Below are 16758 nucleotides of genomic sequence, written 5' to 3' on the forward strand. Positions count from 1 at the left end.
CTACGTTGGAGTACATATCAATATATTATCAGGACAATATTTGGGGGGCATTTCTGGCTTTGTATTGCTGCTTCTTTTGCAATGTTAATTTATCATGTGGCTGTAATTGTTTGGTATTTTTCTGCTTGATTAAAATAAAATGTTGGCGATTCGATTTTCGTTTTTAATTAATGATGTATTTTGTTGGCTAATGCGTTTAATGGTTGTTTCTGATATTTTTTAAATTTATTTCTTTGTAGGTTACTAGTTTAATTAATAGCTGTTGTATTAATGAATTGCTTTGATTGGTTACTGATTTAATTAATTCATAGCTGTTGTATTAGTGAATTGCCTTGATTGGTTACTGGTTTAATTAATAGCTGTTGTATTAATGAATTACCTTGATTGGTTACTGGTTTAATTAATAGCTGTTGTATTAATTAATAGCTTTGATTATTTACTGGTTTAATTAATTCATAGCTGTTGTATTAATGAATTGCTTTGATTGGTGTTTTGGAATGTTTTATTATTGTGTGTTTTGTGCACTAATTTGTTGAGATTAGGTGCCCATTGTGTGCTATAGTGGCTTATTATGCCCATATTATTACAGTATATGGGTATGATTACCACTATACTACTCAATAGGTACAGGGTGGGTAGCAGGCCAGGGTGGTTTAACCCCTTAATTACTGTCGCGATTATTAACTGCTAAGGTGATTAAGGGGTTTGGCAACATTAGATTGTATTTATTATGTATGTACAGTATACTTTCTGGCAACGGAGGACCAAGGGACCTGCTGTATCCAGAGGAGGAAGCCCTTCATATTTCTGTGGTAAGTAGAACTGTATTTATTTACTTTATTTATGCTTGCTAATTTTGTGTTTAATAATGGCGAAATAATCTATTATCCATATCTGGTTAATAGTTTTTTGCCCATTACTGTACTGTATGTTCAGCTCCGGAGACCCCCTGCTCACAAACACAATAAAAATAAAATATAAGCAGCTTCACAACCTTAGCAGCTACCCGCTAAGGTAAGGATTTTTTTTATTTGGAGGGGGGGTGTTTGATACTAGTGTGAGGGAGCAGCAGGGGGTCTTCTGAGCTGAACAAAGTTGATTTCAGCCTCGGGGACCCCCTACTTACTGAGATACGGGCCCTGTTATGGGGTGCCGGTATCCCTCTGCTTTGTTTAGACCCACAGGATTTTAACATGGGGAAACCGGTACCCCATAACGGGGCCTGTAACTCAGGAAGTAGGGGGTCCCCGGACCTGAAATCAATGCGGTTCAGCTCCGGAGACCCCCTGCTACATTAGTGTAATGTTAGTATGTTAATAAAAACCCTGCGATCGCCTGTGAGAGGCGCGCAGTTAGAGTGAATGATTCAGCCTCTAAATGCGCGTCTATTACAGGCAGGCAGACTATGGTAGCATTCACACAGCAGGGACCCTGCATTGTTACTCTGATGCGTTTAGTTAGTCTGCCAGAAAACATTAGTGAGGATCACGGGTATACTGTATACCGCTATTTCATTTCATGATGTTTTACAAAAACGGCTGATGCAGCTGTATTTTCTATATTTAAGTGGAAATTAAGTCAGTAAGGTCTTGAAGGGAGAATATTCATTATTACTGAGGTTATTCTACGCAGCCATGATATGTGATATTTATTCCATATTTGTACCTGTTGCTCCCTCTTGGTTTCGTGAATAGAACTTACAGTAATAGTTATATCTAAAAAGGGATTGATAGTCTTCAGTTAAGAATATGTGTCACGGGAGACCAGGTTATTTACACCTTTTTACCAGAATCATTCATTAAGCAAAACAACGTAGATAAATAAATTGTAATTTGTTTGGCATACATTCGCTTACACACAAAGATGCACAAAATATAGACGAAAAGACACACTTACTGGGGATCTGAGTGCAGGTAACTCTATGGGAGAGTTTTACCCTTGAACTAAAATCGGCATAAAATCCTAGCTGTGACCCCTACTTTCGTTTCTGAGAACTTGGTACCAAAATGCTGGACTTAGTCTGTGGCGGGCAAGCTTTCAGGCTTGGAATGGAAGTTGGTTGCCTTGCTATTTCGCACAAAACATCTTTGAAAAGCCCACCTGTGCTCTTTCGGCTCTGACTCAAGGGGAACACACCATCTGTTTGGCTCACGGCTTCCTATAGTATTCTCTGCTTCTTTCATACAATAGAAGCAGGCCACACAGAAACAATCAGTGCGTGGGAACTTTCTAATGCAGCCAATCAGAGCCAAGCCAGCTAGAAAAGCCAGGTTAGTGGGAAATTTGAAATAGCCAAGGGACATGCCCAAGCCTGCCTCATCTCCCCCCAGCTATCCTAAAGCCACCCACTGGGCAGGCGCCCCTACGTCTGGCAGAACAAGTGGCATCCCAGAGGACTGCCATTCCCCGCTAACCAAGCGCTGTTCGCACCTCTGGACATCCTCTGGCTGCTTTGAACTCCGATGTCTAGCAGACATACCTGCGCATATGGGTTTGCACGGGCTGCATGTTTGGACATGGGTTCTGTGAACATATTAAAATATACTTTAATACACTCTGAGTCTCGGGGAACCCTTACAGCTATGTGGGACTCTAGATGAAGGTATTGGGGAACAGGGAACAGAAAGGAAAAAAGTTGTCGTTTTATTTCTGTCTGCCTTATTCCCCACACACTTTCTCTTTTACTCAGTTTGGACTCTGAGTGCCCCAAACCTTATATGCGGTTAGGGTACCCACAAACCCTATACTGTTTGTGGGTCACCTTGGCATTAACTGGGGTACCCCCCTTAACCTAGGGATTCCCTCAGCTACAGGAATACATATTTATCCCTGTGCCTCCTCCTTTCTAAGCGGTGCTGAAGCAGGGTACCCTTGTGGTGAGTTGCGCTTGCGTTTTCAAGGGGAGATATTGCGGGGAAAATGTGCAACATGTATCTGAGAATCAGGCATGATTCCCGGTACATTTATCCTCAAAAAAAGCTTGATTGCATGCCCAGAAAGGGAAAAACACAAAAAATGGTTTTATTAAAGACAATAAAATGCAATAATACAATGTTACTGGGCCCAAGAACTAACTCTCTTGGACCCTTATATATGGCGCAAGGGTAACCAAAAGGGCTTGACCTTTATTATATAGCCTGGTTACAACCTCCTGTCCCAATATGCCCAAGTATTTTAAATGTGTCTCCCTCCATTTGTTATTGAAATTCAATTTAAGACATTTGATTTTGTGACATGGATTGGTTACATTTAGGGCTTCCGACTTATCCATATTTATTTTGTACACTGAATAGACTGCCATATTCAGCAAGTACAGCTTGTAAGTTAGGGAGAGATGTGAACAGATTTCAAAATAGTCAAAATGATATATCCACAAACAGTGGGAATTTATATGTCTCATCTACTATATTAATACTTTGAATATTGGAACTCTCTGATTGTGGCTGTGTGTGGCTCTATTATAAACAACAGGGGTGAAGGAGGACAGCCATGCCTTGTCCCATTAGTGATTTTAAAATCACCCCCAGGGTCTTTAAGGATTGCAGTAGGATTTTTGGAAAGAACGTGTACCCCCCTAAGGTATAACTCGTTCAAGTCAAATGCTTCCAGTGTCTTATATAGGAATTTTCATTTGATCCTATCAAATAATGCCTTTTCTGTGTCTAGGTTTAATAGAATGGCTTTGCGTCTAGTGTGGCTCACATAATCTAGAATATTTATAATTTTCCTAGTGTTATTCCACGCCTGACCCTCGCTGATAAACCCCACCTGCTCATTGTCCATTAGACGTTTAATGATAGGATTTAAACTATTGTCAAGAATCTTACTATAGATCTTAAGATCTGTGTTTAGCAGGGAAATCACCTTGTACCTGTCACAGCTATTTGGGTCTTTACCAGCTTTATTTAGTATCACAATGCTCACTCCTGTCACCTGTTCCAGGATCTGCACTCTCTCCAAAAATGTATTAAAAAGATCTATTAAGATTGGGGATAGGATATTAATATAATTTTATAACCCATTAGGTCATGGGGTCTTCGGGGATTTTAAAGCCTTGATAACTTCTAATAATTTCAGTTTTGTTATTTTAGTATTTGGGGTCTTAAACTCATCTTTTTGCAATTTTGGTAGTTTATATTTGATCAAATATGTGCCCATTATTAACTCAGCTTAAATCACTGTTTTAGACCCTAACCCCTTAAGTTTATTGGCTAGGATCTTGCCCCCTTATTACCCTTATCATAAAAAGATGACTTAGTCTTCTGTTAAGCATTTTCTGTGTCTTCCAGGTGACACTTTCTAAGTTCATCACTAGCTTGGGTTACTTTTTTTTTAATAGTATAACCTTATTCTAATTCTAACATAGTAAAGATAATTAAAGAATACATAATAAAGGTCTTGTCAAACATGTACATATACTGTGTGTAAACAAATATACGCATACATACAGTATACTTTCCTGTCATATCACTGCAGTTACACTTACAAATGAAAAATTCCAAGAAATACGGTAATTAATTTTATACAGTAAGTAGTCATTGAGATACTTGCTGAACTTTTGTCATTCAGTAGGTAAAGTGTCAAATACATTGTTGTATACTTATTATCACTAAACCTCCCTCTCCTTGCGTGCTATCATAAACACAACATGGTCATAATCTGAGAAAGTGCTGGTCTTTTTAGTAGGTAATGTTTCCAAATTCTCAATGATGAATCCTGCATCACAAACAGCCTCTCTTATAAACTCCTCATCATATGACAGACTGAAGAACTTGTGCTCACCAACCATATAGAAGGTTCCATTATATGTCCCCACCATTAACATATGTCCCCCAGTTTTTAGCATTGACGCTAGTTTTTTCAGGTAGTTACAGAAAGCCTGGTGGTTCTTGCTAACAACCTGTAAGACAAACATGCAGAGCAGACAGTCCATCTGTGGCAGGACTGCAGGCTCTAAAGGGTTATCTTTGGTGAAATCACATTTGACAATGCGTTTCACTGCTCTTCTTGCTTTGTCTTCCTTCCCTTCCCACTCCTCGCTGAAATGACAAAATGAAAGAGGATCACGTGGCCGTTTTGGAGCAAACAGTGGAGCGTGCTGAAAATAATGTACATGTGTCACTCAAATGACTGATAAAGTGAGCAAATATTTTTTGATCCGCTGCGAATCGGTCGGTTCCTTTGGTGCATTGATTTTAGCGGTTCAATTTAAAAAAGGGCGAATCAAGTTTTCCGTATTTTTTTTTATTATTAATATTAATAGTATTATCAATACACTCCGCGTATTCCGGAACCCGTGGACGGATTTGTATCATCCATTTCTGCCGAGGGATTGCTGAATCCGCGGATTGAATTCTACAAATCCATCCACAGTTTGTATCCAATGGAGTTTTTTGATCCACACAGATTAAAACCAACCATGTCTGTTTGCGGATTTTACACCGCAAAACAGATTTTGGGGGGAAAATGCGCATAATTCCGGGAAACGGATTTGAACGGATTCGCCCATTCCCAATGAATAATATAATTAAAATGTCAAAATGAGCAGAAGACTGCTCAGTAAGGATGTCCCTATCTGTGTCAGTGGAGTGCAGAATGGACTTAAATAAATCTCAGTTTTTACCAATTCCTGACATCTTTTACACCTTCCACACAGAAAACTGAGTTATTTCTCATTTATAGAAAGTAGAAGGATACAGTATTCTTATTAAACGTTGACATATTGAAAGAGTCAGTCTTTACATAATCACTAATTAAGAAGTATTTAAGACATGGAATTCCGTTATCCTTATTAGCTACTGTATTATCTCAGTTTTTCATGTATTCTTCACTTTTCCTTCTTTGTATTATTTTTTTCTCCTATATATTACATCTCTATGAGGCACTGAATATGATTGACAAAATGAAAATACAAGATAACGATTTTAATAGAATCCCGCACAATTTATATACCTCCTAACCCTCCCTCTAAATAACATACATTTGCTCAAAAAGGACATCTTAGATACTGGGATATACAAAATATATTTAAATGACTCGCACCCCAGGCACACATACACACACATTCCACACACTGCGCATACACACTCCACACACAAACCATCCACACACACCCCACATACACCCCCCATACCCCTCCATACGCACCCCAGACACATGCTTCATAGACTATGAAAAAGTGCAAATTGGTGCATACTGTATGTGGAGTGTAATTTTGAAAAAAAAAATAACGGTCAGATAATTTATAAATAACATATCTGCATACAGTACGTGGAGTTAAGTAACTGTCAGAGATTATATAAATAACAAACCTCCCGCCGACTTTTTGAATGCGCCGCATTTTTCACAATTGTGTCCAAATTTTTGGACAAGCCACCTGGAAACCCTACTCGGGATAGAGGATCGTGCCAAAACCCAGGAGCATGGGAAGGGGACTGTAGCTGCTGAAAACAGGCTCAACGATAGTTATAATCAGGGTTGCCAGGTGTCCAGTTTTGAACTGGAATGCCCTTTATTTGGACACACAGTCTAGTACAAAATTAGAGGTAAAACTGGACATGTATGTGTCCGGTATTATCTCTCTGGACATTGTGACCTGACCGGCTTGGGTGGCTGCAGGTTTTCTGTTGCTAGGGTGCTGGACAAACTCCCTTGTGGGATGAAATGCGTCAGAGCTTACCTAGCTATGTGATTTTTGTTCGTTTTTTTTCAATAAATACTGTAGCCTTTTTTGTTAGAGCTGCGTTTGGTTCATTTCCTTGCCTCTGTGCACCACTTCTCTGTTTTTTGTGCATTACCCAGTAGCATCCCATCAGGAGGAGATGTCAGGAGCTTGGGGATAGGGCCAAGGAGAGGAAAAATGGCTTGGAGCAGAGAGAGGTGAGAGGTGTGTGTCTCTAGCTCCTCGTACCTTTCACCATTTTGTTCAGTATTTTTGGAGAACCCATCCGGCAACCTTATCTCTATGCCAACCTCAAGGTCAGTAATAAACAAGATAAAAAGCAGGGGTCCCAGTACCGATCCCTGAGGTACTCCACTCACAACCTTAGCACAACCTGAAAAAGTTTCATTTATGACAACCCTCTGTTGTTTATCCTTCAACCAGTTTTCAGTCTTGGTGCAAATATTTTTAGAGTCCAATTTGTTTTATTTAGAACACTAACCTCTTGTGGAACCATATCAAAAGCATTTGCAAAATATAGGTATACCACATCAACTGCATTACCCTGGTCTAAATTCCTACATACCTCCTTAAAGAAACTAAAAAGGTTAGTTTGACATGACCTCTCCTTCATAACTTTATGAATAATTTTGTTTTTCATTAGTATTCCTTAATATTATCCTGTACTATACCTTCAAATAAATTCCCCACTATTGATGTCAGGCTTACAGGTCTGTAATTCCCTGGTTGTGATCTAGTTCCCTTTTAAAAAAAATAGGCACCACATCTGCTTTACGGCAATCTGGTGGTACTGAGCCTATAGAAATGGAGTACTTGAATATTAAATGTAATTCTTTGGCTATTACTGAACTTAACTCCTTAAGGACTATTCGATGTATGCCATTAGGGGCAGGTGCCTTATATACTTTTATTTTATCAAGCCGCCTATGAACTTCTTCCTCAGTTAACCAATTGTTCGTTAATATACAGGTTGTGGCTTCTTCCTGTGGCACTACAATTGCAAATTATTCTTCCCTGGTAAACACAGAGGCAAAAAATTTGTTTAATAGCTCTGCTTTTTCCAATTATCTCACATTGAAAGGGTCCTATATTTTCTTTTCTAATTGTTTTGTTATTAAGGTACTTAAATAACTTTTTAGGTTCTTCTATTACAAGGTTACTTTCTATTGCAATCCTTTTTTCATAATCCTTTTTTGTGCATTTGATTGCCAATTTGCAACTTTTGTTACAGTATATTCCTTATAATTGTGACAGTGTTTTCCCCACCCTCTGGGAGATCTGGCCATTACAGGGTGTATGGTGAATATACCTGCTGGCAATAGGAGGGCTGAGTTATCCGCCGATGGTAGTGGGGACACAGGAACAGGCTTCTTGGGTTCATACCCCACATATATCTTTAGCAGTGCAGTGCCTCCATCTGCCGTAGGCTCCAGCAACTGAAAGTGATCTCCCATGGTATAACTTATTATCTCTTCCCCCTAGTAAGGTCACGCACCAGGCAGGAAGTATATTGCAAACTGGAACGGGTTTATTACTATACTCTGCAGTAACAGGAACAAGAAAGGATCTGCCCAATACAGTCTCTCAGTATTCACCGGATGATGGTCCCTGGATCGCCACTATAGGCCAAGGGCACCCGCAGCCGTCCTAGCTCTTCCCCACTCCCCTAGTGGAGGTAGAAGTATGGTCTACAGTACACTCACTATCGATGAACAAAGGAACAAAGGGCACTGCGGATTTAAGCAAATTAAACTCATTTATTGAGCCAACACGACATTTCGACCTTAGTGGTCTTTTTCAAGTGACAATGGCAAAAAGACCACTAAGGTCGAAACGTCGTGTTGGCTCAATAAATGAGTTTAATTTGCTTTAATCCGCAGTGCCCTTTGTTCCTTTGTTCATCTATCTAGGACTGACTGCAGGCTTTCGTGCAAACATTGGAGCACCGGTAATTGTATGTTTTTTTTCTATTTTGAGGTGTGCAGCATCACTCTATTTTTTCTGGACTACACTCACTATCCCCAGGAGGTAAGAGGACTGGGGAAGGCCCAATCTCAGCCTTTCCACTGTGTGACCTGCCTTCCTCAAGTGGGGGAAGGCACTGCTAACTTTAGGGTGGTCCTGCCCTTAAGTAAAGCCAGTAGGCAGGCATCCTGTTGTCCCAGCTCCAACAGGATGTACCACCCCCTGCTGTCACTCAAGTGCAGTACAAAATGGAAGGAGGAAACCCCCATACTAACTACTGGCAACCTGATAGTACCAGAGTTTACTGCCAGCCCTAGGACGGAATATTAGCCATACCCAGCAATGGCTACATAATTCTGATATGATGCCTCCGTCCCTTCTTACTTTAATTGAAATGCTTGCCTCTTATTTTCCATTTCCTCCACTACAGTACCTGTTAATTAGACATTTCTTTTATATTTATTACCCAAGGGTATACAGTGATAAGTGTGCTATTCTAACCATGTTTTAAAGACTGACCATTATTTTCCACATTTTTCCCTGCAAAACCATCATCCCAATTTATACTTTGTAGATTAGTCCTCAATTTATTAACATCTGCTTTTCTATAGTTTAAAACGTCTTTGTTGAACCCAATTAATCTATTCTATGATCATTTATTTCAAATGAGACCATGTAATGATCACTGTTACCCAAATGTTCCTGAACTTGAATATTTGTTTATTACTTCTACATTGTTTGATATTACCAAATCCAGTATTGCACCTCTCCTGGTTGGTTCCTCAATAATTTGGGTCATGTAATTTTGTTTAAGAACCCCTTCCTTTTGTTGTAATGCTAATCTCATTAATCAAGTCTACGTCTCGATAATTAAAATCACCCATTATGCAAAGTTTTGATGCCTTCTCCATTTGCAAAAGTATTTTGGCTTCCTTAATCTCACAGATATTTGGTGGTTTATAGCATATCCCCACAAACATTTTCCTTGTACTTTTTCCTCCACAGCTAATTTCTATCCACAAGTCTCTACATTTTCATCATTCACTTCATAAACATCTTCTCTTATAATAGGTTTTAGATCCGGTTAACATATTATCATACTCCACCTCCTCTTCTATTTGCTCGATCCTTTCGAAAAAGGGAATAACCGTCTAAATTAACAGCCCAGTCATACAGTAAATTTCATCCCACCATGTTTCAGTAATGCCTATGATATCATACTGCTCCCTTGCAGATATTAATTCAAGCTCCCCCATTGTATCTGTCCGGCTTTTTGCATTTGTAAGCATGCATTTCAGTTTTTTTCACCCTGTACTATTATCTTATCTGCTCCTCCATTTCTACATCAATTGGGTTTAGCTTTTAGAAGTTTCTAGTAGTACCTTACTATGGGTGTCTCGCTGCTTGCCAAACTCACACTTGCCCCCATTTTACCTCTATGACCCCTTCCTATTTTCCCATCCCCATCGATTCTATATAGTTTGTTATCTGCTCCATGTCCTTGTCCCCACACTGACACTCTCTCCCTCTTCCCACACTGACACTCTCTCCCCACACAGGCACTCTCTCTCCCCATACTGACACTCTCTCTTCACACACTCTATGTCTCTTTTTCTCTCTCCCTCCCTCTCTTCTTCTCTCCCTCTTCTTCTCTCCCTCTCTTCTTCTCTCCCTCTTTTTCTCTCTCTCCAAATTGACACTCTCTCACTCCATACTCTCTTTGCCCACACAGATACCAGAACTCACACTCAGGCCTCTCTCCTGCTATCCATGCTGCTTCCTTCTTGGCTCTCTCTCCCTCCTCCCCGCCACTGACACTCTTTCTTGCTCATTGCCACTGACACTCTCTCTCCCCACCCATGGCCACACCCTATCCCCCCTCCCCACTGACAAACTCTTTCCCCCTGCCCACTAACAAACTCTTGCTCCCCCACTGACCCACTCTCCCCCTTACCCAACTGACACTCTCTTTCCCCTTCCCTACTGACACTCTCTCCTTTTCCCACTGACACTCTTTCTCCCTCCCCCACTGATACTCTCCCACCCCCTCCCCACTTGCACTCTCTCCCCCCCACCTGACACTTTTTCAGCCTCTCCCCCCACTGACACTCTCTTCCTCTCCAACTGACACTCTCTCCCCCCACCTGACACTTTCACTTCCACTCTCCTCACTGACACTTTCTCCCTCCCTCCCCCACTGACTTTCTCTCTCCCTCCCCTTACTGACATTCTTCCTTCCCCTAACTGACACTCCCTAACTGACTCTCTCTCCACCCCACTGACAGTCTCTACCCCTCCACTGACTCTCTCTCCCTCCCCCCACCAACACTTTCTCTGCCCTGCCCCCCACTAACACTCTCTTCCTCCCCCAACTGACACTACCTCTCTCACTCTTTCTCTCTCTACAAATTGGCACTGTCTCACTCCACACTCTCATACTCTCTTTGCACACCAAAACCAGAACACACACACAGCCTCTCTCCTGCTATCCATGCTGCTTCCTTCTTGGCTCTCTCTCACCCCTTCCCTTCACTGATACTCATTCTGATACTCTTTCTTTGTCCACTGACAATCTCTCTCTCCACCCAATGCCACACCCTCTCCCCCTCCCAACTGAAAAACTCTCTCCCCGTCCACTGAAACACTCACTCTCCCTTCCCCAACTGATGCACTCTTTCCCCTTCACCACAGACACTATCTATCCTTCCCCCACTGATACTCTTTCCCCCCCTCCTCACTGACACTCTCTACCCCCCACCTGAATCTTTCTATGCCCCTCCCCCCACTGAAACTCTATTCCTCCCCCAACTGACACACACTCTCCCTCCCACCTGACACTTTATCTCCCCCTCTCTCTGCTGACACTCTCTCTCCCACCCACTGACACTCTCACCCACTCCCCTCTGACACTCTTTCCCCCCACCTGACACTTTCTCAGCCCCTCCCCCCACTGACAATCTCTCCCTCTCATAACAGACACTCTCTCCGACCACCTGACACTCTCTCTCCCCTCCCCACTGACACTCTTCCTTCCCAACTGACACCTCCCGCACGTAATCTCTCTCCACCCCACTGACATTCTCTCACCATCCCCAAACTAACCCTTTCTCTGACCCTCCCCCCAATTTTGTATTGTATTGTATTGTATGTCTTTATTTATATAGCGCCATTAATGTACATAGCGCTTCACAGCAGTAATACATGTGGTAATCAAATAAATAACTGATAATATAAATAACAGATCATGGGAATAAGTGCTTTAGACATTAAGGAAGAGGAGTCCCTGCTCCGAGAAGCTTACAGTCTGATTGTTAGGTAGGGAGAACGTACAGAGACAGTAGGAGGGAGTTCTGGTAAGTGCGTCTGCAGGGGGCCAAGCTTTATGTATCATGTGTTCAGAATAGCCACAGTACTATTCATATGCTTCTTTAAGCAAGTGTGTCTTAAGGTGGGTCTTAAAGGTGGATAGAGAGGGTGCTAGTCGGGTACTGAGGGGAAGGGCATTCCAGAGGTGAGGGGCAGTCAATGAAAAAGGTTTAAGGCGGGTGAGGGCTTTAGATACAAAGGGGGTAGAAAGAAGACATCCTTGGAAGAACGCAAGAGTCTAGATGGTGCATAACGAGAAATTAGGGCTGAGATGTAAGGAGGGGCAGAAGAGTATAAAGCTTTAAAAATGAGGAAAAGAAGGGAGTGTAAGATGCGGGATTTGATCGGAAGCCAGGAGAGGGATTTCATGAGGGGAGATGCTGAGACAGATCTAGGAAAGAGTAGAGTGATTCTGGCAGCAGCGTTAAGGATAGATTGTAGGGGAGACAGGTGAGAGGCAGGAAGGCCGGAGAGCAGGATGTTACAGTAATCAAGACGGGAGAGAATGAGGGCCTGAGTCAGAGTTTTAGCAGTCGAGCAACAGAGGAAAGGGCGTATCTTTGTTATATTGCGGAGGAAAAAGCGACAAGTTTTAGAAATGTTTTGAATGTGAGGGGCAAATGTGAGAGAGGAGCCAATGACACTCTTCCTCCCCCAAATGACACGCTCTCCCTCCCCCCCAGCTGACACTTTTCTCCCCCTCCCCCACTGACTCTCTCCCTCCATTTCCTCACTGATACTTTATCTCCTGAAACTGACACTCTCTCCCCACACTGACACACTGAAATATACTTTACCTCTTTCCTTCCAGCTCGCAAATTATTTTTGCTGTGTGAGACCAGTCAGCAGCTCCAGGCACCTTGTTCCTCCACATTTCAAATTCCCTGATATTTGCGTCAGTAAATTCTATCACATTGATCTCTTTGAAGTAATCACAGGCGGTTATGAGATGGAAAGCGAGAGGTCCCACGGAAACATCAAGCAGGGTTTCCCCTCTCACACGCCCTGCATTCAACGGTTACAAAATAAGAAAGTACACATTTTCAACAACATTGTATTCACATTAGCAAAGTATTGAAGAAAATATAAGTACTTATTCACATATTTCCGTTCACCAAAAATGTTAATAATATTTTACAGTAACTTCAATAGCAACTATAAATGAACGTACCTGAAGAGAACGTTTTAAACAATTGTTTAATCGGATATACAACCGTATCCACAAACATATCATTAGTTCCATTATAGAAATATGTATCTATAAACCCTCTGGGATCAAACTCTTCATCATGGTAATGCTTGTGGAGACTGGAATCCATTGTGCGTCTCTTTGGTGTAACGATCCTGTTACTTCTACAGTATGTAGCACGTGTAGAAGCCTTGAGGTACCAGCTTCAGATGGTAAAATAGTAGAAGCTGGGTTGGCATCGCAGTATTTCAGAGCATGTGATGAGCTTCTGCCCAAACATTCACGTGGGACGGTGCTGATCTGTGTTTGCTAAAGTTGTTGAATAATATTTTTTTTTCACATGGATAATTATTGAATTTATCCATCTGACATGACACATGACACATGACAATACGTTTTTGCATTTATAATTGTCTATGTATCATTAAGTCTGTCTGTGATGATTCTTTTGCCAGAAAAAAAAAGGTTTTTTTTTTAGTGTGATTCATGTATGAGAAGTACGAGTGGGCACCTTCGTCCATGTTTTTATTTATGTTTTTAATTGTGTATTAGGATATACACCCACCTGCTCAAACATATCATTATTTTCAGGATAGAAATATGTTTCTATATACAGTCTTGGATCAAACTCTTCATCATGGTAATGCTTGTGGAGACTGGAATCCATTGTGCGTCTCTTTGGTGTAACGAACCTGTTACTTCTATGCAGCACGTGTAGAAGCCTTAGGGCTGGTACCCGCTGTGCCCGGCGGCGTGGGCGGCTACACGAGAGTTCCCCACCAGCAGGGGAATCCTCCGGAGCCGGTCCCGGTCCCCCCTGGCTGCACAGCTCACTACACGCTATGACGCGTCAGCCGCTAGGGGATTCAAGAGAATTGTAATCCCTAGCTTTGACGCGTCACGTGGTGTGGCTGTGAGCCAATGAGGAGGGGAGGCTTCGGGAGGAGGAGAGGCTTCGGGGAGCGGGGAGGTGTGTGGAGGGAAAGCAGCGTGAGTGCCTGTCTGTGTGTGTCTGAGTGCCTGTCTGTGTTTGTGTATGTGTGTGTGTGTGTGTGTGTATGTGTGTGTGTGTGTGTGTGTGTGTGTGTCTGCGTGTGTTTATGAGTGCCTGCGTGTGTGTATGAGTGTGTGTGTTGCTTGTGATTACTTCCATCAGCAGCTCCAGCCCGAGCCCGTGGAGGGAGGGAGGAGGGGGAAAGTAGCGGGTCCCTCCGCTCAAGCCACGCCCCCTCCCGCTCAAGCCTCCCTCTCCCGCCCACCTCCCGCTCCGGCTCCCGCTCCCTACAGACCACAGATCGCGGTCTGTGTATGTTAGCGCCCCGCCAGTCTGCAGTGCGGGAGCGCTGACAGAGGGAGCGGGGCCTTGCTTAAGAAGGTAGAATAGTAGAAGCTCGGTTGGCTTCGCAGTATTTCAGCAATTATCAGAGCATGTGATAAGCTTCTGCACATATATTCACATGGGAAGGTGCTGATCCGGGTTTGTTAATGTTGTTGCCTGAATACTATTTTGTCATTAGGATTTTAGAAATGATCCATTTGATATGACACTAAAATTGTGCAATTATTGTGGTCTCGGTATGTATCATCAAGTCTGTCTGCACTAAAAACGATAGCATTTTGTTAGTGTGATTCACACAAAGGGGGTCATGCAGTAATCGGCGAAACAGCACTTTTCGCCGCATTCTCACCACTGTTCAAACACGCTCAATTCTAGTTGCCTAGATCAGCTTTTCGCCACTCTAGAATTGGGAATCTCTCTCCAAACCATCCCAGCCCAAAAAGTTGGCAAGTTGGTGGGCAGAGGCGGTGGATGAACGGCGAGACGGAACTTTTTTTTGGCTATTTTCCTGCCTCGGATTGATGCCATGGGTCTACAGAGGTGATGCCCATTATTACCAGCACCGGAACCCCCCGGTATGCATCCGATGCAGGAAAAATGCATTCACAGTCACTTCATTACCTTAGCGGCTAACCGTTAAGGCAATGAAGGGGTTAACCACCCGTGACATAAATATTGTGGGTAGCAGGAGTGGGTGAAGAGGATATTTGGCCCTTGATGGGTGTTTAGGCTTTGTGGGGTTTGCGGGTGGACTTAACACCTTCATTCCTTAGCTGTTAATACCACTAAGGTAATGAAGAGGTTAACCCTCCCGTCACCCACCCGCAAGGCCTAAACACCCATCCTTGGGCTAATAGCCCCTTCACCCACCCCCGCTAATCACAATACAAAAAAAAACACACAACGGCCCCACTACCCACCTCCTAGGCCCTCAATAAACATTGTTATATCTAATACAACCCGACCCCAACACATACAGTCCTGTAATGGGCAACATTACTATTATCCACATATGGATAATAATGCATTTGCCCATTTAAAATACATTAAGCAGAATAAATAAAATAAATACATCTTGCACTCACCCCTGCCAGGCACCCATGATGAAGGCCATCCTCATCCTCACCCCGTCCATGCCCTCGGGTGCTGCAAAAAATACACAAGAAAAAAAAGAGCCAATATAATATCCCCTAACCCCTTAATCACCGTAATGGTTAGTAACTGCTAGAGTAATTAAGGGGCTAACCCACCCTCCCCCACTACCCAACTGGGAGGCCTTACCACCCTCACCCACTACCTACCCTTGGGGACAATACCGCCTTCACCCCCCACTACCCACAATAAAAAAATTACATGGAACAGCCCCACTACCAACCTCCTAGGCCCCACAATATACATTGCCATTTTTAATAAATATTAATACATAACCCACCCACCCCTGCCCCCTCCCCCCATAAAAACATGATTTATTATTTTACATACAGGGTTAATACCCCAGGCCTATGGTAGATCCTGGTGGTCCCGATGGGTGCCCACAGGCCCCACAGTGCACCAGAGGGGGTGTGGACGGACGTTCACAGAGGTACACACTTGGAGTCGTTTATAATGTGAAATTATAATAAGGCTTTATTGTGCCTTTTCCTTTTCATCAGGAAATTCATCCAAACAAGGGGGTGGGGAACAAAGCTTCTTTTCACTTGGGAGTATTTCTAGTGAAATCCTATGCAATAATTCACATCTCCCTTAGTCAAGCAGGTTCTCGCAGCCCCAAACATATAACATGCAATAAGCAGGTATAAGCAGTCTCTTAAGAATAAAGTCTTATCTGTTTCTTGGAGGGAAAATCTTGTCACTTCCTGGTTCAGCTTCAGGTGCAGTAGTTTTCCCTGTGTCTTGAAAATCAGCTCTGCGGTGCAGAGCTTAAGACCGGTCAGCTCCAAAGATCTGGGTTTCTTTTGGTCAGTCTCTCCTGGGACTCAAGAACCTCTGCTCTGTCTCTCCAAAGGTCAGCTCTCAGTCAGAGCTAGGGAGGAGTTACTTCCTGTCTGAACAGACAGGCTTTTGTAAGCCATCTCAATCAGGCAAGTGGTGTTTAGTAATTAACTACCAGAAGTTAACCACCACACTGCACTGCTAGATTAAAGGAACATTACTGAACAGGGATAAGTCCCCTGTTACAGGGGGGTGCCCACAGAATCTGGGGGTCTCCGGGTGGTC

The 16758-nt window shown here is 42.7% G+C and overlaps 1 protein-coding gene across 1 annotated transcript; it reads right to left on the reverse strand.

The window, feature by feature from the left end:
- Positions 1 to 4609: 4609 nt before the first annotated feature.
- On the reverse strand, positions 4610 to 13332 carry LOC142498058 (indolethylamine N-methyltransferase-like). Its single transcript, XM_075606565.1, has 3 exons — positions 13185 to 13332; positions 12811 to 13018; positions 4610 to 5039 (listed from the first exon to the last, which is right to left on the reverse strand). The coding sequence occupies exons 1-3, from the start codon at positions 13330 to 13332 to the stop codon at positions 4610 to 4612; spliced, it is 786 nt and encodes a 261-aa protein (XP_075462680.1).
- Positions 13333 to 16758: the final 3426 nt, after the last annotated feature.

Source organism: Ascaphus truei, chromosome 6 (assembly GCF_040206685.1).
Source record: "Ascaphus truei isolate aAscTru1 chromosome 6, aAscTru1.hap1, whole genome shotgun sequence".
NCBI lineage: Eukaryota > Metazoa > Chordata > Amphibia > Anura > Ascaphidae > Ascaphus > Ascaphus truei.